The sequence below is a fragment of the Acanthochromis polyacanthus genome, chromosome 3 (genome assembly GCF_021347895.1).
Source record: "Acanthochromis polyacanthus isolate Apoly-LR-REF ecotype Palm Island chromosome 3, KAUST_Apoly_ChrSc, whole genome shotgun sequence".
NCBI lineage: Eukaryota > Metazoa > Chordata > Actinopteri > Pomacentridae > Acanthochromis > Acanthochromis polyacanthus.
Window position 1 is genome coordinate 24361362 of NC_067115.1, and position 26726 is coordinate 24388087.

At 41.1% G+C, this 26726-nt stretch overlaps 1 protein-coding gene and 1 non-coding gene across 2 annotated transcripts in view; one reads left to right on the top strand and one right to left on the bottom strand.

Annotated features, from left to right (window-relative positions):
- The window catches only part of slit2 (slit homolog 2 (Drosophila)), a 110463-nt gene that overhangs the window by 13686 nt on the left and 70051 nt on the right, over positions 1 to 26726 (bottom strand). The window contains 16 exon segments of the mRNA XM_051945770.1: positions 128 to 267; positions 3467 to 3564; positions 4739 to 4863; positions 7029 to 7192; positions 9550 to 9621; positions 9753 to 9824; positions 11477 to 11548; positions 11848 to 11916; positions 14631 to 14763; positions 16043 to 16209; positions 16309 to 16452; positions 16667 to 16810; positions 17023 to 17097; positions 17248 to 17398; positions 21214 to 21377; positions 24678 to 24821. Of these exon segments, the coding sequence (XP_051801730.1) occupies positions 128 to 267; positions 3467 to 3564; positions 4739 to 4863; positions 7029 to 7192; positions 9550 to 9621; positions 9753 to 9824; positions 11477 to 11548; positions 11848 to 11916; positions 14631 to 14763; positions 16043 to 16209; positions 16309 to 16452; positions 16667 to 16810; positions 17023 to 17097; positions 17248 to 17398; positions 21214 to 21377; positions 24678 to 24821 (1934 nt within the window).
- On the top strand, positions 25198 to 25279 carry trnas-cga (transfer RNA serine (anticodon CGA)). The gene has a single exon. It is a non-coding gene; the product is annotated as a tRNA-Ser (tRNA).

Genomic DNA, 26726 nt, shown 5'->3' on the forward strand with positions numbered 1-26726 from the left:
ATAACAAAATTCTAAAGGAGAGTTCTGTGTTCAGTGTGTTCAGGGTATTATTTAATAAAATGGTGATGAAGAACGGGGCAAACACGTCGGCATCATGCGGCCTCATGCAGTTTGCAAACCGTGTTACCTGTGTATTCTGGCGAACACATGCATGTGTAGTTGTTGATTCCATCAACGCAGGTGGAGTTGTTCTCACAGTCGTTGTCTTCACAGTCATCAATGTTGATCTCACAGGTGTCGCCTTCGAAGCCCTCAGGACACACACACCTGAGATCATAGAGACACACACATCCAAAAGTAGGTGAGAAAAACACATGTAGAGCCACAGACAGAACACGGCTGCAGCTAACTGTTACTTCCGTTATCAATATATCTGCTGGTTATTCCCTTGAATGTCAGAAAGTGAAACATACCTGTGACATTTTCCAACAGTTTTATTTAATGTCATAAAGTGTCACATTTCAATTTACCAACAGTTTAAAGAGCAAAAGTGTTGAATTTATGCTCATTTATGCTTGTTACTGCCACCTTCTTGCCTGTACTTGATTACGGAGACATTGCTTACATGAATGCCTCCACCCACTCTCTCAAACTGTTGGATGCTTTTAATCATGAAGCACTTAGATTTATAATGGGCTGTAAACCTCTCACACATCACTGCACTTTGTACTCCTTGGTTAACCGGTCATCACCGTCCACGTGCAGACTTCTCCACTGCTATAATTTCATTTACAAATCCATCCTTCATCTGCTGCCCACATATCCTTCTACATGTCACGTAAAAACTTCAGTCCTAGTCTATGTTCCCAGGACTTCACTTCCCTTCAGTCCGGAAAGAGCTCAGCAAAACAGCTTTTTCTTACTCTGCTCCTTCAACCTGGAACTCACTACAGCAGAGTGTGGAGCTGTCCAACTTGATTCCCCTGGTGGACTTCAAACGCCTCTTAAAAACTATGGAAATATCATCTCTTAGGATTTGATCTTTTTCTTAGTGTTTATACATTTTAACTTCATTGCTTGGCACTTTTGCACATCCATTTTCATGACTATGTTGTGTTTTGTCATGTCTATCTGTCTGTAACTCAGTGTTATACTGTATTGTCATATTGTCCAGTACAGGTTCCTTAGCATTTATCAGTGACTTAATACTGTTTTGTTATATTTTTTGAGGACAGGTCTCACTTGAGAGTGAAACCCCGTGTATCAATAGGATTACTTGTATCAATGAAGGTTAAATAGATAAAATAAAATTTACAAGAAACAAATGCACAAATTCAACCACATTTGAGTGTCTGAGACCAACAAATACTTTGTACTTTTGTTTGAAAAATGAAAAAAAATATCATTTGATTTTCAAAACAGTTGGCAGTTAATATTATGTGGATTTAACTAATTGACAAACCATTGCAGCTCTAATCGAGGCCATGTCCAAATGTTGGGGCCCTCTGGACATGAAAGACAAACTATACGTGAGTGCGCACACACACACAATTCATGCATGCAGCACGTAACAGCAGTGTCAGCTCCAGCTACATATCCCCAGTAGAGAGTCATTATTCTGTTAATGTGAGCGTGCCTCAACTCCATAACTACTACTCAGGTTTATTACTGCGCACGCGCGCACGCACAACATTCAGAGTGCTATATTATGGGTCTAATAAAGGGCTCTTATGCGGCACACACTCGGGTGGATTAATATCTCATTATATAGTCAGCGACAGCTCTTCACAATGAATATTCCATCTCCTACACGGGAGAAGGAAAAGAAAGCATTCAGAGATGGAAATACAGAAGACAGACGGGGACAAACTGACGAGAAACAAAACAGAGAAAGAGACAGAGGAAGAGAAACAGGAGGAGCTGTGATATCCGCTGGTCTCTTTGTCTGTGTGGGTGGTTAAAATGTGCTTGGAGGAAGCAGAAAGGCGTTAGCTCCCCTCCCGTTAATACTAAACAGCCTAATGAAGAGAAGACGATCCTCGCAGCAGGGCTGTCCACCTCAGAGATGCTGTGGAAACAGAACCGCTCCCCTGAGCCATTTAGCTCCTGTAAATTCATTGCCACCTCTCATTAGCGGCGCAGCACCACTGATGGAGTTATCTGCAGAAGATCCACAGATCAGCTGCTTTGTCTTCCACTGTGTTCTCAATAATCACTTCATGTCTCATGTCTGACCGCCACAGCTTTGTTTTTAGATGGAGCCTGCAGGTTTGTGCTAAAATGTTTTATTTTTAGGTAAACATAAAAGAATATTCAGGTTTGTGTTTTTGTAGCTGCAGGGGTAGAAAACATGACTTTATCCCTTCAAACAGATACAGTCATTGATAAAATTAAAATACTACACACTGTTACTTTAGTTGGCTGCAATTTAACGTTTTTGTTTGTATTTTAATGTTTTTATCTTCGAAAACATCTGAAACCACACTGTAAACCTTACCCGGTGCAAACTACACCTGGATGTTCCTGTATTATGTTTCTTTATAACAGTTCAGATACACAGAAAGATGTTTTAGTTTCAGGCAACAATGAAAAAAGAATCAATTGTCACAAAGATTAATTTCCTCAAGTGCACGAATTAGAAAATCTATTAAAAGAAAAAAATATGTGGGAATATGTGAGGAGAATAAAAGCAATTTTTTTCAAAATATGAACTTCAGACAGAGTTTTGTGTTGCGATTTACTGTGACCACAATAACAGTTATTGAACCAAACTCAGTGTAAAAGTTATTTTTTACAATCTTGTGTATATTTTTTTAGGTCTGAACACCAAACTCTGATTGTAACTTTACCTCATGCTAACTGTAACTGCCTCATGTAGTATTGTTTTCACTTGTCTATAAATGCTTAAATAGCTGAGGACAGGGAAGAATCCAGCATCTGTATTATTACTGGATGTGTCACAAGGTTAATGACTGGTGTCACTTGCAGCCAATCACCTCTGCTCCTCTTATTCCCCTTTAAATCAGTGCACCCAAGTGGTCACATTCATGGGAAAGTCTTAAGGGTTCTTGACCTTGTCTCTAAGTGTTAATTTACAGCCACCACTGAGCTGAATAACTCAGAAAACTACTCGACAAGGCGCTTTAATATCAAAGAAGCTCTACAACAATTAGGTTGGAAGGCTCAAAAGCAGAGCTGCCAAACTCATTTTAGTTCAGAGGCCACATTCAGACCAATTCAATCCCAGCTGACTTTGGGTGAAGCCAAGGGACCCATTAACACCTACGGATAATTTAGAGTTACCAATTAACCTCAGCATGTTTTTGGACTTTTGGAGGAAGCCAGAGTACCCGGACAAAACCCACGTATGCAGAAAGATTCCAGGCCAGGGACATGAACCAGGGATCTCCTAGCTGCAAGGTGACGGTGCTAACCACTGAGACACTGTGCAGCCCCATCAGTTAAACAGTAAAAGCCAAAACTAACCAGGTTGTAAAAAGAAAAGTACATGTTTTCAAAGTCTCACCAGAAGTTGTTCCCTTCTCCTTCCTTCAGATGGCAAGTTCCTCCGTTCTGGCAGGGGTTACTGATGCAGGCGTGAATCGGCTCCTCACAGTTTTGGCCCTGCATGGAAACACAAACACACACACACACACACACACACACACACACACACACACACACACACACACACACACATACACACACACACACACACACACACACACACACACACACACACACACACACACAAACACACACACACACACACACACACACACACACACACACACACACACACACGTTTAGTGCTTTCAAAGAACAACAGCTTCCTGCAACCGCCCAGTATCGCAGCAGCTGTCTCTTCACCCAAAACATTCAGAAATACATTCATCATTCAACACTTAAAATGCCTTTGTGTCTGCGTATTTGTAGTATACGAGTGTCCATCCGTAAGGCGTCAATCCGCTGGACACCAAAAGTGGGTTTGAAAGGCAGGTTATTTATTTTGGTAAAACATCAAAAATCACATCATTCAGAACATTATTCTTGAGCAGAATTTTTGCTTTTTGACACTCCGTGAACTAATGTTGGATGTGAAAATTTAAAAAATCTAAAAACAATTCCATCAAAACTCAAGCATTCTACATGCTTCTCTCAAATATTTGCCAAAAATATACTGTTTGCAGTGAACAGATTCTGTAAAAAAACAATAAAAGAGCCTGCTGTCCCTGGTGCAATCGAGGAACCATTAGTGACTCAGTTACAACCAACAATTATGTAACAAAATTCAGAGACTCTTCAGCTGAACTCTGCTGAAAGGCAGGCTGTGTTTACACAGAGCAGAGAGGAGAAAATATGGAAAGAAAATCAAATTTAAATAGTAAAATATCTACAGTATGTAGAGCTTACATTTCTTCTTTTTTTCCCCCATGTCCGTAACACCTGTGGCGACTTGGAAAAATGTTGAATATGTCGATTCCAGGTTTTAAAAGTATTCCAGGTAAAATTAAGAACCAAAGAAATTCATCTTTATTTGTTTTTAATGATGTCTGGTATTATAACTGTGTCATGCTGGGCAAAAGAGATTTTTTCTCTGTAATTTTGCCCGTGTTTGTGCTGTTTCCATAGAGGTGAAGGACTTTATATTGCAGAAAAATGAGCCCACAGCGAATGTGCACATAAAATCAGAGGGTTGAACTGACGACTGGAGGAAAGAAGCAGTTTTCTATACAAGTGTGACATTAAGAAAAAAGGCCTGAGCAGGTGAATAGCAGCCTTTCTGTGGTGTGTGTACCTTAAATCCGTACGGGCAGGTGCAGCGGTAGTAGTGCACCGGGTCATTGGCGCATGTGCCGTCGTTCTTGCAGGGGTTGGACAGGCAGGGCTCACATTTAGCCTGGATACTCATATCCACTGGGCCTGTGTGATGCACCAACCCACACAAACAAGACACACGCACAGGAGAGATGATTAACATGATGTAAAAATCTGCATTTATGGGAGTAAGACGAGTTAGAGTTACACACATTCAGACGACTGTACATTGTTAGGCATCTGCATAAACTTTAGATGTCATCTTTTTCTACATAAGGGTGGTTTGTCGTGCTATATGTTTAAGTAGGTTTCTGAAATTGCAATTGGAATAATGAAAAACTGTAGAAATTCAGTTCACTTTAAATTAAAAAACACAATTGGTGAATAAAAATGAAAAAAAAAAGCACAATATTCGCATAATATCCTGTAAGATTAGTGTGTGTGAATGTTTAAAGTAACCTTGCAGACATGGTTCTGGGTTATAAAGGAGAAAGATGACATTTTTAATGCAGGACCACAGCATGTACAGGAGACGCACATATCCCCAACTGTGATGACAGAACATTTAGCAATCAGAACACACAACGCTGGTCAGAACATTAGGACTGAAAGGGGAGCAGAGCGGTTCAGTCCGGTCAGGGTTCACAGGATGAGGAAAACTGGGCTGGGAACATCTCAAACTGGGGAACTGAGGAATAAAGAGAAAGTACTGGGATATGATTGGCTACTTTACCTGGCACCAGAAAACCACAAGGCCCGGGGACTTCTACAGTGCGTCAGTTAGATTAGGTCAAAAATAGGTTTCAGTCATGTATTCAGAGTTAATGTGATATAATAAGGTGTAAAGGTTAAGGTCAACAATCATGCTCAAGCAAAGTTTAAACTAGGCTGATTTGATTTTCCTAGGAGAATTTCTTGTTTTTTTGGAATATACATTTTTTTTTAGAAACCAATAAATTTGTAAATGGCAACTTGTGGTCTCCTCTAGGAGTCCCCATCAAGTGTCTGTATGTTTGTTGACACAGCATAATAACTGTTTGTTTTTCTTCAAAGTATGTACTTTACAAAAAAGTTTGAAGTCAGCCAGGCAATATCATGTTTTCCATGAAAACTCACACTTTTATTCATGTGCTAACGTAACTGCACAAGGGTTTTCTAATCATCAATTAGCTTTTCAACACCATTAGCTAACACAATGTAGCATTAGAACACAGGAGTGATGGTTGCTGGAAATGTTCCTCTGTACCCCTATGGAGATATTCTATTAAAAATCCGAATAAAGAATAATCATTCACCACATTAACAATGTCTAGACTGTATTTCTGATTAAGTTAATGTTATCTTCATTTAAAAAAAAAGCTTTTCTATCAAAAATAAGGACACTTCTACGTGACCCCAAAGTTTTGAACAGTAGTGTATGTAAACTGTTTTGTTTTTGGACACCTATTAACCCTCTGAACTTCAAAAACCCACTGATGGGTTTGAAAGGTATGTTGTTTTGTAAAAATTAACAAAATTACACCATTTATCAGAGGTGAAAATTGTAAAAACAGACAGAAGAATCGGATTTTCAACTTTCTAAAATGACGGTTCGTCGCGCAAAATACTCACATCAAAGCTTAAAATGTCATTTAAAAAACAGCCAAAAATAAATCATGTTTTCTAACCAAACTCCTTAAAAACATAAAAATCCAAACTCCTAAATACAACTGTAAAGCAAGTAGCAATTCATGTATGACCGAAAAGTCCCATGACAAAAAAAGTTTGGAACTTTCTGGTTGAACTGCAGGCTGTTCACATTGAGCAGACAGAAGAAAAGTACGTCTGTGGTGTATAAAGCCACCATTTTCCTCAGTGCTGGGCACGATTGTGGACAAAAATGTTGTTGCTCCATGTCTTTTTCATTTTTGTAAATAAAAACAAGTCTGCTTGTGTTATTTATAAACTATGGCATTACAACTGTGTTATGCTGCAAAAAGACATGTTTGAGAAATCATTCCCTCTAGTCATTGTTGTGCTGTTTCTGTGGAGGTGTGGGACTTTATATTGTAGTGAAAAATGAGCCCACAGCATCAGAAAAACTGCTTGAGGTTCAGAGGGTTAAAGCATATTTTACATACAACTGTGTTTCTGAATGTGCTGCTATGTGCATGTGTTCCTGGGCTCCTGTGTGTGTGTGACAGTGTGTGTGCGTGTGTGTGCGTGTGTGTGTGTGTGTGTGTGTGTGTGTGTGTGTGTGTGTGTGTGTGTGTGTGACAGTGTGCCTTTACCTGTGCAGGTGAACTTCTTGGAGGGTGTGGTGAGGAGCAGTTTGTCGGTCATGTCACCGGGCCCAGCACAGCGAGCGATGCCGGGCTCCTTGTAGCCGCTCTTCACCCAGTCTGACAGCCACTGCATGTGGCAGTCACAGTACAGAGGGTTGGCACCCAGAGCCCTGCCAGTCAGATGGACGGAAAAATAAGAACACAGTTTAGTCGTATTCAGAGAGAGCTCAGGAAAGTGAAATTGTTTCAAATTTTCTATCAAGTGTGTTGTAGTATCCAAGAATCTGAATCACACACAAGATTTAAAAACGAAATTAAAACCAGCACATTATTAAAATACAAAGAAATTAAATAAGAATATCATAGTGTTTGCTATGAGAGAAAACTCTGATATGAGTGAGAGTGGCTGTGCAGGCCATCACTTTGTCTGTTGTTTTAATGCTCAATATAAACTGATTGTTTGATATAAAAGGGCAGATTGCATGAGTTTATTCTACTTTCTACTCCCTTTCATTCAGAAGTTTGGAATTTTTTTGTTTTTGTATTGAAGTGTTTTTTTTTGTTTTTTCATATCTTTTTTTAATGAATGAAATAAAAACTAACTAACTAGTACAAAGCTAAAATACCAGGATTACTGACTTTATGTCTCATAAGATAAGATAAGATAAGATAAGATAAGATAAGATAAGATAAGATAAGATAAACGTTATTGATCCCTCACTGGGGAATTTCACCGATCCATTCATTCTGTTGTATAATACACAATGTACAGACTATGACGTGTGGAACTTCACTGAAAGACAGCAAATGCAGTCAAATTCCTTTTGTGTAATCACATGTTTGACCAAAAAAAAGCAGATTCTGACAGAACACAAAGTTGTAGCCATGACAGTATATCCTCTTGACCCCTGAATTTATTTATAGCTATATAAAAAAAATAATTAATTGTGTTTCTGGATTCAAGCTGGTGCTAAATTAAGTGGAGATTGTTAATTTGTCTATAGCACATACTGTAGACTAGATATACAATAATAATAATAACAGATATATAATAATTTAGGTCCCACTCCAATTGCTCCTATGAGAGACCAGTGCTTCCAAAAGGTTCCTTGGTACATACTGAATATGCACAAACCCGCATATACCCGGGGGAATGGATGTACTACCTCGGCTGCAGTCTGAATGCAAGCGGAATGATGCAAATTTGCGATGATCAGCGTTAAGGGGATATACAAGGCTTCAAATACGGATGTTGCAACAAATTCTAAAGTGCGGATGCTTCACACACATGTTCAACCCTGCAGCACAGATGTATTAAATCAGTTCAGTATCTGAGCATCATCTCCCCTTTAGTCCCAAGTTACGGCGTTGAATAATGTCCAAAACAGTGTTTTTGCATAAAATTATGATCTCACAGTAAAGGTGACCTTTGACCTTTTGAATATGCCAAGCATATGTTTATAGATGTGACCAGTTCTTTCTGGTGAATCCATGTTGCTGCTCAGTGTTTTTAAGAGCTCCTTCGAATAGCAGAGCCTTTGCTGCTAAATATAACTGTGCAGCCGTTTGGTATAAATGGTCAGTTCCTTCACGTAAGTGCCACTGACTGATCTGTTGCAATAGACAGAAAGGACCTTAGAGTCAGTCACAGGGCTGTTGTATGATATTAGGGTCCTTTTCTGTGATCTGCAGCTTCTACAACTTGGACATCAGAAAAAAGCAGCAGCCTGTGAGGAGAGCTCTCCATGGTGCTGATGTTAGTGAACGTCCTGGACACCGTTACCCCCTCAATGTCTCTCCTGTCATCAGGTGACTCAGGTGTCATCCTTCATTTCCATCCACAAACATGGCATTCTTTATATAAAATTAGTATTTTTCTGATAGCGTGCACCAAAGATATCCTCTGTAAACTGAAGTCAGAGCAAAATAGCAGTTTTTTAGTGTCTTTCAGTGCTTAGTTACATCAGTTTATTATTTTCCACAGGAGTCTTTATATGTCTGATATGCTTCTTGTCAGAATGTGCCTTTATGACATTCTCAATTTATGCCTTTCTGCACCAGAGGCCTCGCCACAGTGGGAGTGGAGTTTCTGTAAAAACTGATTTTGCTGTAAATCAGTTTAGCGGATTTCTTTCAAAATCTATTATTCAGCAAAGAAAATAACGAGAAGAAACAGCTTTGCAATACTGGCTACAAGGAATAACACAGTGTAGAGGAGGAAAGTTGTCTAGAATGCCCTCATACTGTATAGAGAAGCACTTGATTTACATATAAAATATCTGAATATAGGAGTAAAATAAAAATGTAACAAAGGAGTAAAGGAGAAAAAAATTGGACTTTTGTTGTTTCGTAGCTCCATATGTTTACAGAAAGTCTCGTTAAACAGACATTTTTCTTTTGGATGATGAAGACAAAAGGCTCTTTGGTGATGATAATGTGTTTTTCTTGAATTTGCAATTTTGCAAGGTGAAAAGGAATCTTCCATTCCAGAGTAAGACAATAATAACGATGTCTGTGTTGTACTCACAGGTGGGAAAGCGATGACAAGTCTTTGAAGGCTCCCTCAGGGATCAGCGATATGTCGTTACCATGGAGAGACCTAAGGAAAGGCCACAAAGATGCAGAAAAGAGTTTGGATGTTAAAAATATGGATCAGTTCATTAACACCAGTTAAAGAATAAAGACTGTCTTTACAACGTTTCTCAGCATGAGGGCATATCAGATACTCACAGCAGACGAAGAGATTTCAGTCCATCGAACGCCCTCACCGGAATGCATCGCAGCCGGTTGTAGCTCAGGATTCTTTACACACAGAATTAACACGTTGGCATGGAGACAAATGCAGAATATTTTTTTCAAGACGACTTCAAATGCAGCAAGACACTTCAGACCACAGTCCTGTTTGTGACATTTGACTGAGATAAGCAGGCAGAGCAGCAAACGCAGACACACAGTTTAACACACCCACGTTACATTTCTCACAAGCAGCCCATGTTTTCCTGTGTTTACCTGATTTTTATGCGCATGATGTGATTTTTCTGTGGTAATGTTATTTACAGTAACAAAAAGAGGACACATTTGTGCTGCATGCTGGTACATCGTCTACATTTAGGTGAAAACTCAACTCATGGATGTATATAACATGCACTGTATTCCCCACTCCTTGGCTGTTTAAAAAAATAAATCTTCCTTATGTATTACTAGTTACTAGTGCTACAGCCACAAGTGACTGTGTGCCATCTTGTTTCTGGGATGGATTTCTTTTGGACCTTTGTATGGGGAGATGGCATGTGTCGGCCCAACTGTGGTTGGTTTGAGAGCCTCTCCAGAACCCCAGCTAATGAGCCTGGAGTTGAAGACCTGCACTCCAGCCTTTGTTCTCCCCACCTCATGACCTGTCCGATTGGGCCCTCTACCTTCAGTCAACAGGTCACAGCCATCACCACACCTGGAGAGGATAAATCCTACAACTAAACTCTCAGTCGAGGTGGCTTTGATTTAGTGTGACCAGTACGCCCTGGTGCCTCTTTGTGTAATTGTGTTTTGTGAGTTCTGTAGATTCTGTAGCCACTGAGGGGTGGCTAACCGGAAGTCAAGCTTCTGTCAGCAGCTGCTAATTCACTGAGAGGTTCTCAAGTCTCGGTGAAGACTGGAATTTATGTTAGCAGCTGACTAACTAGGCGAGAAGCTACTTGTGCCTTGTGTGTGTTCCGTAGCCACTAAGCGGTGGTGATTCATGTGTTGTGTTTCATTGGAAATGTGTGTGTTTTGAGGCACCAGTTTTATTTAGTTGATTCTGTGCACTAGTCACTAATTTCTATTAGTTTCTGATATTTGTGGTGGGTGCTGCTATTGTGATTAGGTCTGGCTGAGGAGTTTAGTTGCTTTGTTTTTGTTTAGCTAACTTATAAACTCTGTTAGCCCATGGTTTCATTTGGTTCTTTGATTTAGCAACATCCACCTGTCTTGTTCTTCGTTGTTTGATCACTTTTATGTTAAATCTGCCACCAAGCAATAAATTGCTTTGCCTAAACCAACAACAACTGGTTGTTTTTGCTACACCCAGCCGACCCTAGCTGTTGGATCGTAACAACAGTCTTTATGGTAGTTGTGTGAGGTCATCATTTTCTCATACTATTAGTTGTGCATTTTGACAATATTTTTTTTTAGCTTCCTCAGTTGTAATGTGACAAAAACAAACAAAAAATTCTAATTTTTTTTGGTGACACTGCACTCAGTGATTCCCACGAGTCACCGATGGCCCGGGCGGGACATTATTTATGTGTGACTGTTTGACGTCCCAACAAAAAGCATCTGCAACAAAAGAAACTCCTCAGTGGATTTCTGCTGTCAAGGGCGTCTTCCACCTGAACACACGCACACGCACACGCACTCACATGCACACGCACTCACACACACACACTGCAAAAGGACTGATGTAAAGCCAGACTCACAGGGTAAGCAGCTCGGACATGTTACTGAGGCTGTGGTTGGACAACGTGCTGATCTGGTTGTTACTCAAATCACTGAAAAGGAAACAACAACAGAAACATAAAACACACACACAGGCAGCACTGTCCACACATGCGTAAAACAAATCCACACACACACAGACTATGTGCAGAACATAACACTCCTCTGTACTGGACTCAGACTGTCGGGTCGAGAACTCTGACAAGGATAATAGTCTGTTAGTTTTGGTCTTTTAATGCAGAGTGCAGGAAACACAGGCCAAGTCACATATAATTAGATGTATAGTGTGTGACTGTGTGACTGTACAAAATCTGTGATATCTGTGTGTTGAGTTCATGTGGGTGAGACTTACATGAGCGTTAAGTGTTTGTAATTGGAGAGCTCCACAGGAACCTGAGTGAAGTGATTACCATCCAAGTACCTGCGAGACAGACAGACAGACAGACAAAGAGGTAGATTGGAAACAAAATAGAATGAGAAAAAAAAGGGAAAATATGGAAGATGTAAAGGAGAGTTGGGAAACAGAGGGGGAGAAAATGAGAAGGGAGAAAATGAAGTTTTGGCCATGTGGGAAATTCCTCACATTCAGCAGTGTGAACAGTCATTACTGCTACAGCCATAATAAACACTGGAGTTTAATATCCCCACAGGCACCACACACACACACACACACACACACACACACACACACACGAGTGAGATCCGATCTCCTTCACTTTGTGACAACGCACTATTAATCCACCGTATTAATTAAGTTTTTGTTAATACTGGAAGAACCATGTTCCCCATAGGAGAAACACTGAAATGATAAAAAATACAGCTAAGTCTGCTGCCTGATGTTTAATTTAAGGCTATAATTTTCTGTTCACCAGGGATTTCTTGTGTGGGATTGTGTGTGTGTGTGTGCGTGTATGTGTGTGTGTGTGTGTGTGTGTGTGTGTGTGTGTGTGTGTGTGTGTGTGTGTGTGTGTGTGTGGAGATGTAGCTCTGAAATAAAATCCTCTGTGAGCCAACAGTTTGTATACCTGTGAGGCTGTGTTTTAACAGGTGGGTTTGCACAATGTAATAAGTTTAAAGTTTTTCCGAGGAGAAAAACTGAGACACAAAGGAAGCAGCTCAGTGTGAAATGGGTTATTTTTTTTTGCTCTTTATAAGTGCTACTTAAGTGTTTGTCCTTTTAACACAGTATGACTCCGACCTGTATAATGGCTTCATCTCCTCAGGACCAGCAGGTGGACCACTCTCTGTGTTCCCCTGCCTAGCTTAGCTATACATGTCCATGGCAAAACTGCAGAGCTTCTTTTTTTAGGTATCTGATGGCGCTGCTGACTCAACGCCCCAAACATAAGGCCGGTGTGATAGAACTATCTTCAGTTACACATAGAACAAGGAGTCCTACAGCGGATGGTTTGGTTCCCACAGAGCCTTGATGTGAACATCATAGAATCGGTCTGAGATCACATGAAGAGACTGAGGAACTTATCCAAGAAGTAATTTTACAAAGGTTATGTAGACTGCTTTTCACTTAAAAATGTAATATCTATACAAATGCAAACCATCACTGTCCAAAGACAACTATATGACTCCATTTGATAATAACACAAATGTTCTAATAATTACTCCACCAAGTAGGCGGAGCCTCAGCAGAGTTATGTGACAATCGGTGTATGTTTGTCTATTAGCAACATTTCTCAAAAACAGAATAACGGATTTGGATGAAATTTTCAGGGAAGGTCAAAAATGACACAAGGACCATTTGATTAGATTTTGGCAGTGATGCGGCTTATAGTCTGGATCCATGGATTTGTTAAAGATTTCTGTATCACTACACTGACACATAGCGGCACGATGTCACTGTAACTATGACAACAAGTAAACACTACGTCAGCTGCCTGCTGACGATCACATGATTGTGATCCGACTACAAATCGACTGCTGCGGACTTATCAGGACTTTTCTTTCTGAAATGATGCCAGGAACAATTGGTTAAATTGTGGGGGTGTTTCCGAGTCCCACCAATTCCAACTGCGATTCAGTATCAGTACATAACGTACACATGCATAACACACGCATGTGCTCAGCCTAAGGTCATTTTGTTTGTGGCTACATCTATATTAAATCACAAATTTTTTCAAATTTCAGCTGTCAGAAATGATACAATGACTGAGCAGCCTTGGTGGAGTACTGCGCTCTCTGAGTGCTTTTCTTGTTGAATAATTAACATTATTTCTATGAGATGAGATTATGGACTTCTTGACCCTTTGAACCCTAAAGCCAACAGTGGGTTTTAAAGGCAGTGTATCTTTTCATGAAAAAATGCTAAAATGTCACCTCTCATGACAACCTAAAGTGTAAAAACGGAAAGATTATCAACTTTCCGACCATCATTGAACTGTTCATTTATCATGTCGTGTTGTTCCGTTGGAAATTTCAAAAAATCATGCATAAAATCATGATTTCTCATCAAATAACTTTACTTTTTGCACTAACCAGACTCTGTAAAAATACCAAAAAAAGACTGCACTCCTCCACACAACCAGGAAGCCATTAGTAACTCAGCTGCTACCAGCAGTTACATGACAAAATTTAAAGGACTTCAGCTGTGTTTACAAAGAGCAGAGAGGAGACAATGACGGAAACAATTTTAACATGTAAACAGTGAACAATATATCTTGTGAGGAGTCACCATTTGTTAGTATTGATTACATCTGTGGACACCTGCAATCAGTAAAATTCTACTTTATTTTTTTTATGATTTATGGTACTACAACTTTGTTATGCTGTATAAAAATAGTTTTATGTTCTGCTTACTCTAGTCATGGTGTTGCTGTTTCCATGGAGGTACAGGACTTTAAATTACGGTGAAAAATGAGCCAAAATGAGTAAAAAAGTCACAGCAACAGAAAACACCCAGGAGCTGCTTGAGGGTTAAGCTACAAAGAAACAACAAAACCGCACTGGATTATCTGAAAAATGGTTTGTCACGAAGCAGACCAGTTTTTATGAATTTGTGAAAGCGAGATGTTTTGGAGATACAGGTTACACAATGTCCTGTCTGAGTAACATTGAGGGCAGTCAGGTAAAATGACACTTTTATTATCTTCATAGCAAATGGTGTGTTGCTCCTAAACTCACAGTTCCGTGGTTTCTTTGGGGAGGCCTTTGGGCAGCGCGGTGAGACCCTTGTTGCTGCAGCGCACCACAGTGTCCAGACAGGAACACTCTGCTGGACACCTCAGCACCGGAGAGCAGCTGTTCTCATCATTACCTGACGGTGATGGACACACAGAAGCAAAGGTGCAGGCGAGAGGAAGAAGAAATGAGGAACAAGTATGAAATATCTGCAGCAGACATCCCAGAGAGCATCATGTGGAGTTAATATACTGCCCGTCCAAAAAAAAAAAAAAAAACCAAGTCGCACACTCTAATATTTCATTGGACCGCCTTTAGCTCTGAGAACGACACACACAAGCGTCTGCGATGTCACAGCATTTATTTCTGTCCAGAGTTGCATTAGTTTTCTACCAAGATCTTATATTGATGATGGGAGAGTCGGACAAAGTCTTCTAAAGAACACCCCAAAGATTCTCAGTGGGGCTGAGGTCTGGACTCTGTGGAGGACAATCCATGTGTGAAAATGACGTCTCATGCTCCCTGATCCACTCATTCTCAATGTGAACCCCATGAATCCTGGCATCATCATCTTGGAACATGTCCATGTCATCAGGGAAGAAAAACTCCATTGATGTAAAGACCTGGTCATTCTGTGTATTCAGGTATCAGCTGACCTCATTCTTTGGGAACATAACGTTGCTGAACCTGACCAACCCCAGATCATAACCCTAACCCCCACAGGCTTGTAGACACTAGACATGATGAGTTCATCACTTCATCTGCCTGTCTTCTTACCCTGACGAGCCCACCACTTTGGAACAGGGTAAATCTGGACTCATCAGACCACATGACCTTCTTTCATTGCTCCAGAGTCCAATCTTTATGCTACCGAGCAAAATGAAGCCTTTTTTTCTGATTATCTTCACTGATCAATGGTTTTCTTAGAGCTACACAGCTGTCTAGTCCCAATCCTTTCAGTTCTCATTGCATTGTTTGTGTGGAAATGCTCTTACTTTCACTATTAATCATATCCATGAATTCTACTTTTGATTTCCTACGATCATCTAAGAGTTTGTTCTGACCACATTTGTTCCTCGAAGATGATGGTTCATCACTATCCTTCAGGTTTTAGTTATACTTTGGACGGTTCTTAACTTCCTTAGTTGTTTTCTATGCTTGATGCAGGTCAATAATTTGACCCTTCTGAGACAGATTAACATCTTTTCCATGACCACAGGATATGTCTTCTGACATGGTTGTTTAAGAAATGAGCTCCTCACTGCATCAACTAGAGTTAAATAAGTTTTTGCAGCTAAAACATATTCAATTACTGCAGTAATTATCCAATGGAAGGCTCTTAACTATTTGTTTAGTTAAATCCAAGTGGCAACTTTTTTTTTTTGGCAGGCAGTGTATAATTTATTTTATCTCACCGTCTTCACAGGCGAAGTCCTGGACAGCTACGTCCTGGATGGGGATCTCCTTCAGGAAGTAGGGACTCTGGCAGCGAGGGTTGCCGGTGACAATGCGTTTCCTTCTTAGCCAATCGCCGAGCCAAGCCAGGTGGCAGTTACAGTTGAAGGGGTTGGCCAGGAGGTTTCTGGAGAGCAAAGAAAGCAGATGAAAGCGCTCTGTGCCATTTTTTTTCCTCTCAGTCCTTTATACATTTGTATGAATGTGTTTTACAGTTTCCACTCACAGCGTAGACAGAGAGTGCAGCGTGTCGAAGGCTCCGGGGTTCATCGAGGTGATCTGGTTGTCGTAGAGCGACAGGAGACGCACCGAGCTCAAGCCCACGAAGCTGCTGTTACTCACACAGCTGATACGGTTACTCCTCAGCATGCTGCTCACACAGACACATGAGTGAACAAGTGTATTTTACAGGACAAAAATATACAAATAGATGTATTTTATCAGCTCATGAATTATGCATGCTCGTATAATTTTTTGGTGGACAGTGTCACAGTATGTGGGAGCAAATTTGAATATTGCGAGCATACTTGATGCATATGCATGTGTGTGTGTGTGTGTGTGTGTGTGTGTGTGTGTGTCCTCACAGTGTGCGGAGGCCACTCAGTCCCTTCAGCATGCGGTGGTGTATGTTCTCCAGTCTGTTGGAGGTCAGAATTAACTCATTGACCCCTGAGGCTCCTTCAAATGTCCCCTCCTCTATGTCAGTGATACGGTTATTACTCAGGTTGCTGCAAGGAGTTTGAAGCAGGAGGAAGACAGGTAAGGTGGCAGCAAGAATGAAAAGAGAGACAAGTAAGATGTAGAAAGGAAGCAAGAGGAAGGAAGAAAGAAGTAGACATTTCAATTTCTATATCGGCATGTTTACAATTGCAGCTTTCTTTGTGAGTCCTGAGTACGACTTTCAAACAACCATATTGTTCCTGTTATATGTCTGACTCACATTTTCCTCAGCTGAGGCAACTTTTTGAAGATCCCCGTCGCCTCGAGCACAGTGAATTCATTGTTGTTCAGACGCCTGAGAACAGAGAAAAGAAGAGGTGGTCAGATACAAAGAGAGAGGACAACTGAAGGAAAAGAGACAGAAGGAGATCAAAGGTGACGTGAGGTTTCTTCTCTACCACACACAGGTAAACTTTGTAGTACACAAACAACAAGCGTGACTCACAGTTCAGCTGTGTACTGAGGAATGTGATCTGGTATTTTGGTGAGTTTCTGGTTGGAGCAGTCGACTGTGGTGCCTTCACAGCGACACTTCTCAGGACAGGCCAAGTCGGCGAAGCAGTCACCTCCGAGTTTGCTGCGGTAATCCTCTGTACCTGGTCACAGTCACAACCACAGCGTCACTGAGTGTCCTCACTGTGTGAGAGTCGAACCCCAGCATTTACTGGCATCGGTTCCAACAAACACACAGCAGAAGTGAAAGCTGTGATACAATGGAACAATTTTAAAACGCTGCAGAGGGGCTGTGTTGCTTTTGTTTGCACTGGGAGTTATTGAAAAGAGCCCAAATATGACTGATTATGATCTAACGCAACATTCCCCGTAAGCATCACTTCAAAATGCCTCATGTGTATCGCAGCCTCACGGGAGCCGAGTCGCACAAAGACACACAAAGAGTTGAAAGAGACACGTACACAGACACACGTGCACCCACACGAGAACAAACACTCTGGAGTTTTTCTGTCCTGTCAGACTACAAGGCAACTGTTAGTGTTAGAAACCACAGCACAAACACAACGGCATCAGAAGTGAGATCATAGGAGAAAAATGCCTATGCACACCCAGCCAGTCATCGATCATACCAAACACACACACACTCAGATTGTTCAGGGAGTGACAGGAGTTGGCTGTCTCTTGCGTCTCGGCCATGCTGTGGGGTTTTGCAGGGCCGTTCCATGGTGCTTGACAGAACCATGTTCCACTTTTGGAACCTGGCAGCCACATGGTTAGATCAAGCACAAAGGAACAACCTGCTGACTGACTGCTCCTCCGCTGGAACACAGGGGTGGGAAGGACAGAGGGAGAGGATGAGGAGGAGGAAGGGAGAATAGAGGAGAGGAGAGGAGAGGAGAGGAGAGGAGAGGAGAGGAGAGGAGAGGAGAGGAGAGGAGAGGAGAGGAGAGGAGAGGAGAGGAGAGGAGAGGAAATTTTTAAGGAGTTTTTATTTTACAATGCTTCCACCTTTACAGAAAGGAGAGGAAGAATTGAGAAGGAAAAGAGGAGCGGAGTAGGTTGAAAAAGAGAGGAAGAGGAGACACATAAGGCAAGACAAAGAGGAGAATAGAGGAGACAAGAAGGGAGGAGAGGATAAGATGCAGAGGAGAATGTAAAGAACGGAGAAAACAGAGGAGAAAAGAGTAAAATAAATGAAGGGAACTGAGAGGAGAAGAGAGCAGTAGGAGAGGAAAGAAACAAAAAGAAAAGAAGAATAAAGGTGTAACAATGAGAGACAAAAGAAGGAAGAAGATCGAGTTTGTAGGAAAAGAAGAGGAGGGAGCAACAATAAGAAGGAGATCAGTCGAGGTAGAAAGCGCAGCAAAGTGCTAAAAAAGGCAGAAAAGGCAGGAGGAGGAGAAGGAAACATCTACAGACATCTAAATTCACAGACAAGAGAAGAGGAACAGAGCGGCTGTTACAGAGGAGTGGGAGGAGAGTTACAGCAGCACTGAATGCAAGAGAAGCTCTGACTTCTGGTCGTCACACACTCACACACACCATCGCACAGAAACAAGAGAAACACACATGAACTGCTGCGTCCTGAAGTGTAAGTTTTATTCTTATTGCTGTTGGTGGTAAACAACCAGACAAGAGGAGCCACACGGGGGTCAAAGGTCACTGTGGGAGAGGTCATAGGTCAGAGGCCAGCTCAGAGACGAGAGGTGAGGGATTCGGAGTTCAAAATGTGTGTGTGTGTGTGCTACTTACAGCCGACATGGTGTACTCCTGAATGTGTTAGAAAGGCAGTAGGAGAAAGCAGAAGGGATTTCACTCGTTTATTTGAACAGGAAAGAAGAAGAAAAAAGAAAGCTGATGAAAAACGGAGGAAAAAAAAGGCTGCAATTGGTGTTGCAATTGGTGTTTGGGTCCCCAGGCAGTGATTCATTTAAAGGGGTAATGACTCGTGAATAGTGAGAATCATGCTGGCGTTACATGACACAGGACGGGCGCTCTCGTCCAACACAGCTCAGCCTAGTTTTGCTCGAAGCACGATTAGAGTCAAACGTGTTTTGGGGGAGATTGCGAGACAGAAAACACACATAACCAGTTAACAGAGCCTTGTCTGTGAACAGTAGATTTTAGCCAAACACTACCTCGTTTTGTGCTTTTTCTTTGACATCAAACACTCCAGCAGGATCACAAGACTGAAACCATTAGACTGGTAGATTTGGCTCTGACAGAAATATGAGATAGAATCCAAAATAATGCACCGTGGAATAGTGGACATGATGCAAATTAAACTACAGGATTTAATATGTATTGATCTGAGGGGCAAAATCGCAGAATAAAACATGTTTATTCAACTTTTCAGCCGCAAATGTTCTTAAATTATTCAGCTTTGCCCCGTATGTGGTATCTGGGCTTTGAAACCTCTGTCCCCCCGGTGAGCTCCAGAGCTAATGACTGCAGTGAGCGCGCACAACACACACACACACACACACACACACACACACACACACACACACACACACACACACACACACACACACACACACACACACCATGCCTCCTCTGTGAGCTGCTGTGGTAATGACCGCCTTTAGCCCTGCTACTGATCTCATATGCATGTCTGATTTACATATTTCCCAGCGCCCCTCTGAGCATGGTAACTGTGTGACCTTTTGATGTTCTGCAGTGAAAGAAACAGACACAGATGCTCATGGACACACGTTCATGCATTAGCTATCATTAGATGTGCTAAGAAGCGAGGAGGACTAATATTAAATACAGTCTCTGTGATGCCTGTGCCAATACACCTTCATTTACACAGAGCCTCGCACACACGATGGCCAGTTGACAGCCACCTGAGCTTTTTAATCCAATTGTTTTTCTGCGACTAACGTCAAGGTTACCGTGGAAATCCCGGTGCAAGGACAGGAGAGTGATTATCCGGTGCCTACGATGTACGTTAGACCATTAAAAGAAGAATGTTTTGGCATACAAAAGCAGTCAGTCAAGGCAAATCACTCCAAGTGTCAGGCTTGTGTGAGTGTGCAGCCATCAGTGAGCAGACAGTGTCTCACACACACACATTCTCTCTCACACACACATGCTCAATGCACAATACCTGGGATGAAATACTGTTCTCTTGCTAATGGAAAGACAGAGAGAGTGAAAGTGAAAAAACAACAAAACTATCAAAAAGCTACACTAGAAGAAAGTTGGTTGGTGTGTGTGTGTGTGTGTGTGTGTGTGTGTGTGTGTGTGTGTGTGTGTGTGTGTGTGTGTGTGTGTGTGTGTGTGTGTGTGTGTGTGTGTGTGTGTGTGGTAGATCCCACAGAATACCCAAAAACAGGGAGTTGATGTTAGTAAAGAGAGACTGAGGGAAAATCCCAGCAGGAAGACACAAAATGAGAAGAGAGGCGAGGACAGTGTGTCTCGAATATTATGTTTGAAGAATGTGTGTGTGTGTGTGTGTGTGAGTGAGTGAGTGATCAGAAATAAAACTAATTAGTCCCAGGAGACAGATCAGTGTTGATCTATTATAGACTACCAGTCAAAAGTTTGGGGTCACTCAGAAATGTCTTTATTTTTGAAAAACAAATTTTTTTTTCAATGAAGATAACATTAAATGAATCAGAAATACAGTCTAGACATTTTTAATGTGGTAAATGACTATTCTAGCTGGAATCGGCGGATTTTTAATGGAATATTTACATAGAGGTACAGAGGAACATTTCCAGCAACCATCACTCCTGTGTTCTAATGCTACATTGTGTTAGCTAATCGCCTAATTGATGATTATAAAACCCCTGTGCAATTATGTTTACACAAGAACAAAAGTGTGAGTTTTCATGGAGAACAGGAAATTGTCTGGGAGACTACAAACTTTTGAGCAGCAGTGTGTGTAGATTGCTATATTTGTGTGAGCTCCTGTGTGTGCAGAAACAACAGGCCGTGTGAACGTTTGTACCTGAGCAGCGGAACTTCTTGCTCTTGATTTGACCGATTCGTTTGTTGGCGAGCCGGCGAGGGCTGGTGCAGCGGGCGCCGCTCGTCTCGATGGGATTGTCCTGCAGGTAGTCAGCCAGCCACTTCAGATGGCAGTCGCAGATAAACGGGTTTTGGGCTAAATGACTGATTCACACAGAAAACACACAGAAGCTATTAGAACAATATACAGCTGTGAACATGCTTGTCTGAAGGTGGCCAGTCAAAATAAATAGAAATCTATATTCATGGCAGGTGTGGGATAAAATCATGTGCCACCTCAAATGCTGATTTTGAAACTGTTGTTCTATTACAAGCTGTAATATAACAATGCTAAATTTACTCAAAGATACGTGCTGGTCACTGTTTGTATCCTACTTAGAGGATAATTTATTCTTAAAAGCATACCGTCAGCAAGCACAACAGCATTTATGTGTGTCAAAAATGATTCAAAAAACATATTTAACACTACTGATGAAGGTCAAACGGACACTAAAAACCTGTAAAAATGTTTAACACTACAACCTTTTATATACACTTTTTATATTATATGTGATATATTCTTTTTATGTCATGTACATTATGACAGTGGCCTTTAGGAAAAGTGATAATGGGCTGTTAGAAGTCCAGGCATGTTAAGTTGCAGGTAACTATAACAACAACATGCTTTACATTAGTGCCAGGAAGTAAAAGTGTTATTTTCACTCCTCTAAATATGGAGGTAACTGAAATGGAAAACAATTACTGACACTAACAAGCTCTCGACAAATGAAACATGATACATGAGTCGTTATGGGTATATGCAGTCCAGCAAATACAAGAAATGTGTAAATCAGAGAGCATGTTCAAAATCAGCCAAGAAGAATAAAGTAAATGGGTTAAACCTGCATTGCTGCAAACCAGACACTCCTGGGAAACTGTGACACATTCAACACCCAGACTTTGCACGTCTGACAAAACAGCAGTTCGCATTATGGACATACTATGTGGAGTCCCAGATTCCCCTTTTGTGTGTCCTGGCAGAAAGTCAAATTAATAGTTGGAAGCTGTGGTAGCTGACATGTCCACTGTGACAAGCGAGAAGTTATGAAAGAGATGAAGTGCAATTTACTTGCTTTCAGTACATTTTCACACCACTTGTGATTAAAAAATAACAAGATTACAGTAACATGCACGGCACAGATTGTAAATATGATAATACACTCTGAGGATGAGACGTGTTGGGGCTTTTTTTTTAAAAAAAAAAAGATGACTTGATTGGCCTTAACCAGCCAGATAAAGCGTGTTCTGTATGTTTTGAGCTGAAAAGGAAAAGAAACCCATGTTCTGATCATCAAACTGGTTTCTGTTACATGAAGGTGTAGATATAAGTAAATTATCATTCATGGAAAATACTAGAAGAATAGAAGAATTCAGCACTGCTTAACTCAGCCTGTGATGTGCTCTGAATCAGATGGGGTCATTTTTTGAATTGTTTTCAGTGTGTCATAATATACCTTCCTGCTGTAACCACTCAATAGTGAAGAGAAAAAGAGCAGCGTCGACTGAGGAGACCAAACTAACGCTTTCAGTGTGCTGTAGAGAGGATGTGCACACGGTCTGTTGCTGAAACACTATTTTTCCAGTCCAAGGGAGTCCACTGGGAAGACTCTGCTGCATACATGCACAACAGGTTGCATCTGGTATTTAGCGCATACACACTTCTGTGTAGTTGTCCTTGTAATGTGTTTTAAACATTGGGTTGGTCTCTGGACTTGGGGAGATGATCAGATTTACATCACATGGACCCTCGCAAATGTGGTGCTAAACAATGGCCTAAGATCACTTGGGTAAAAGTATTTTGAGGCTCTTCAAAGCGGTGAAACTGAGGTACAGTAAACATCTATCATGTTAACATCACTTACATCTACATTCTACCACCACAACAGCTCTGATCCATTGGGGCATTAAGATGGAAGTTCTGGGTGAATCCGGTAGCACGACGCCGGCAGTTAACCCTTGATCTGAGGGTTGTGGAGTGAGAACAGCTTAAGAACATCAGAAGGAACTTGACAAAGACACGACACCATTGACTTTGTCATGCTCCTTGAGATGTTCCTAAGCTGTTTTTGTGGGTCTACTGTAGGGGTGTCAAACTCATTTTAGTTCAGGGGACACATACAGCTCTATTTCATCTCAAGCGGGCAGGACCAGCAAAATCAGAGCATAATAAATAATGATAGCTCCAAATTTTTCCCTTTGTTGTAGTGCATTCTGAAAATGTTCACATTTAAGCAACTATCTTCTTACAAAATGTTATGAACTACCTGAAATTTCTAAAGAAAAAGTTCAATTCCAACAATATTATGCCTCAGTTTATCATATACTCATTACAACTTCCAGATCAAACACTTTTGACAATTGTGCGCTGGCTTTATTTTTTTAGCCCCAGAGAGTGCTGCTTGGTGCTGACTGTCATGGACTTTGCTCCTCAGTCACCTCACCTCAGTGCTACTGATCATTTATGGGGGAACCTCAAGTCTGAGAAAGCAAGACATTCCTCACATCACAAGTATGTCAGCAGAACACCGTTAAATCATGCTACGATAACATGGGTTTTCAGGTTTTAACACAAACGTATTGAGTCCATGTTTCTCAAGTGCATACTGCCATTAAAGCGAAAAAGAGGTATACCAGATACTAAGACAGTCTACAAAGGCACAAAACCTTTTGTCTCATGCATTTGGAACTGAGCATTATAGTATTTTACTTTATGATTAAAAACACTTGTCAAGATCTAGAAATTATTTTAAACTTATGTTTAAAAAATGTACAACTTGCAGTTAATGTCTTCTCTGTAATTTTTACCCTTTGCAAAGTCGTCCCATGGGCTGGTTTTGGCCTGCGGGCCGTATGTTTGACACCCCTGGTCTGTTGGGTACACTGTCAGACTGGGGTAGACTGCTGCCTTTGGGGAATACCATTACCATTTGAGGTGTGCTTGCTCTGCAACAATGCTTAGGTGGATGGTACGCATTAAAGCACCATCTATATGAATGCATCAGTTAAGGTTTCCCAGCAGAATAGATGATCAGTGTTCATCATGTAACCTGTCTGTGCTTATAATGCTGGGTATATGCATCTTAGAAAATATTATAGCGTGTAATTTAAAACATCAGTGCAAAATGGTGGAAGACGTTAGTGTAATGGGCAAAACTGGCAACGAAATAAGTTTCTATTGCTGAAAAAAGTCTTTTTTTAACATGTGGGAACAACAAACATCCAAAATGCACAAACAGCAGCTGATTTGCAACTAGTATTTGTTGTTTTTTCCGACATTGCTATTTCTAATTTCTGTTTACACCAGCAGTTGTTCAGTCGGGATGCTTGCCAGCTAGAAGTCGCACACCTCTTTATTTACCTCTATGGTGTGCATGCTCACTGAGCTGTGAGAGAGTGTGTACGTACAGCGTTTGTATGGCTCGTAGTGAAGAGAAAGTCCCCTTGGCGATGGTCTGGAGCTTGTTGTCATACAGTGATAGCAGATTGAGGTTGTGAAGGTCCTGAAATGCGTCGACGCGCAGACATGCTATCTTATTAGCATTCAGTAACCTGAAACAAAGAGTGAGGGAAAGAGAGACAGAGAGAGAAGTGAAGGCTTATCCTGTTATCTTCCTCTGATGAGTGTTTCAAATGGTGCAGGTCAGTGATGATGGCTTTCAATCAGGATGTCTCCACTCTGATGACAATGTTTTAGGAATGCACTTCTCAGCTGAATATCAATGAGATGCAGATGTGACTCGTGTGTTTTTTGTTTTTACTGAAAATGTGAAAAGTGTCTTGGAGCTTGACTTTATTTTTGTTTACATTCAACCTAAATGACAGTTTTCCTTGTTTCCTAAACCTGAGTACACAGGACTCAGCTGGTGTCAGAAGAAAAAATTAAGAAGAAAATATCTGTTTATCTAAGAAGTCAACCCTTTACAGAGCTGTGATGGCCGAGTGGTTAAGGCGTTGGACTCGAAATCCAATGGGGTTTCCCTGCGCAGGTTCAAATCCTGCTCACAGCGGTAATTTGTTAAGCTTTGATCACCATCAGGGGGTTTATTGTCCTTACAGGCCTTCATTCTGACGAACATTTAAATTAGTCAGGAACATCTCATCCTGAATCACTTACATGTTTATATTTGAGCCCAGAAATGCTGCTATCTGTCCTTTATACTATCATTTATATAAGGTGTCAATAACTTTCTATGGTTCACTGTAATGTTTGTACTAAAACTCTGCTTTCTGTAGTTGTACACAGTTTCAATCATGCATTTGACACCTGTAAGTTGTTGCTTCATGTGTGTTTTATGTTGTTTCAAATTTCTTCAATGTGTTCACATTCTTGGTCAAAAAAGCCAATTCTGATTTTGTCAACATTTTATACATTTATTTCAAGAAAGGCCTTAAAAATAATATTGTTGGATATTAATGAATACTGGACATCCTTATTCATTATTTTGTCATTTTGTTCATACTTTTCATGTGAGGTACAGTATGCTCATTTGCCTTATCATCTGTAATATTTTCGCTGGTTAATTTGTGGTTACAATGAGTAAAGCTCACACAGGCACTTTGGACAGCTCAGGGGTCCTGTGGGTAAGAGACAGGGTGATGAATGTGTCATTCACTTCACAGTTTACAGTGTGCAGCTGCTGTGATGTCCTTGTGGTTCTGTCTCAGAGAAACTGTTTTAAATTTATGCAAACCTGAACTCCCTCTGTGACCAAAGTTGCCTGTTGTGACACAGCAGTTTTTATATAATTGCATTTTTTAGAAACATATTAGAGGGACATTTTGAGGACAGGGGCTGCACAGTAGGGTAGTGGTTAGCACTTTCGCCTTACAGCAAGAAGATCCAGGTTCAAATCCCGGGGTGGGCCTGGGATCTTTCTGCATGGAGTTTGCATGTTCTCCCTGTGTATGCGTGGGTTTTCGCCGGGCACTCCGGCTTCCTCCCACAGTCCAAAAATATGCTGAGGTTAACTGATGACTCTAAATTGCCCGTAGGTGTGCATGTGAGTGTGATTGTTGGTCTGTATATGTAGCCCTGTGACAGACTGGCGACCTGTCCAGGGTGTCCCCTGCCTTCGCCCGAGTCAGCTGGGATAGACTCCAGCACCTCCCGTGACCCTAGTGAGGATAAAGCGGTGTATAGAGAATAGATGGATGGATTTGGATACTGAGGGGATGTTACTGTGACTTCCTTTGGGTGAAGCCGCTGTTGCTACTCAACGTCATCACATTCAAGAATGAAGGTAACAACATCCTAGAATGAATCTCTGTCAGTAAACATCAGACCAACACATATGAGCGAGCTGGTTTCTAGTGTTGCTCCTGAGAGCAGACAGAATCAAATCACACTTTTTGGAAGAGAACCAAACAAACAAAAAAAGCCTTTCAGGTCTATAAGTGCTGACATTTAAAATGAAATGGCATTTCAACATTTTGTTTTAAATAATCTAAGACAAA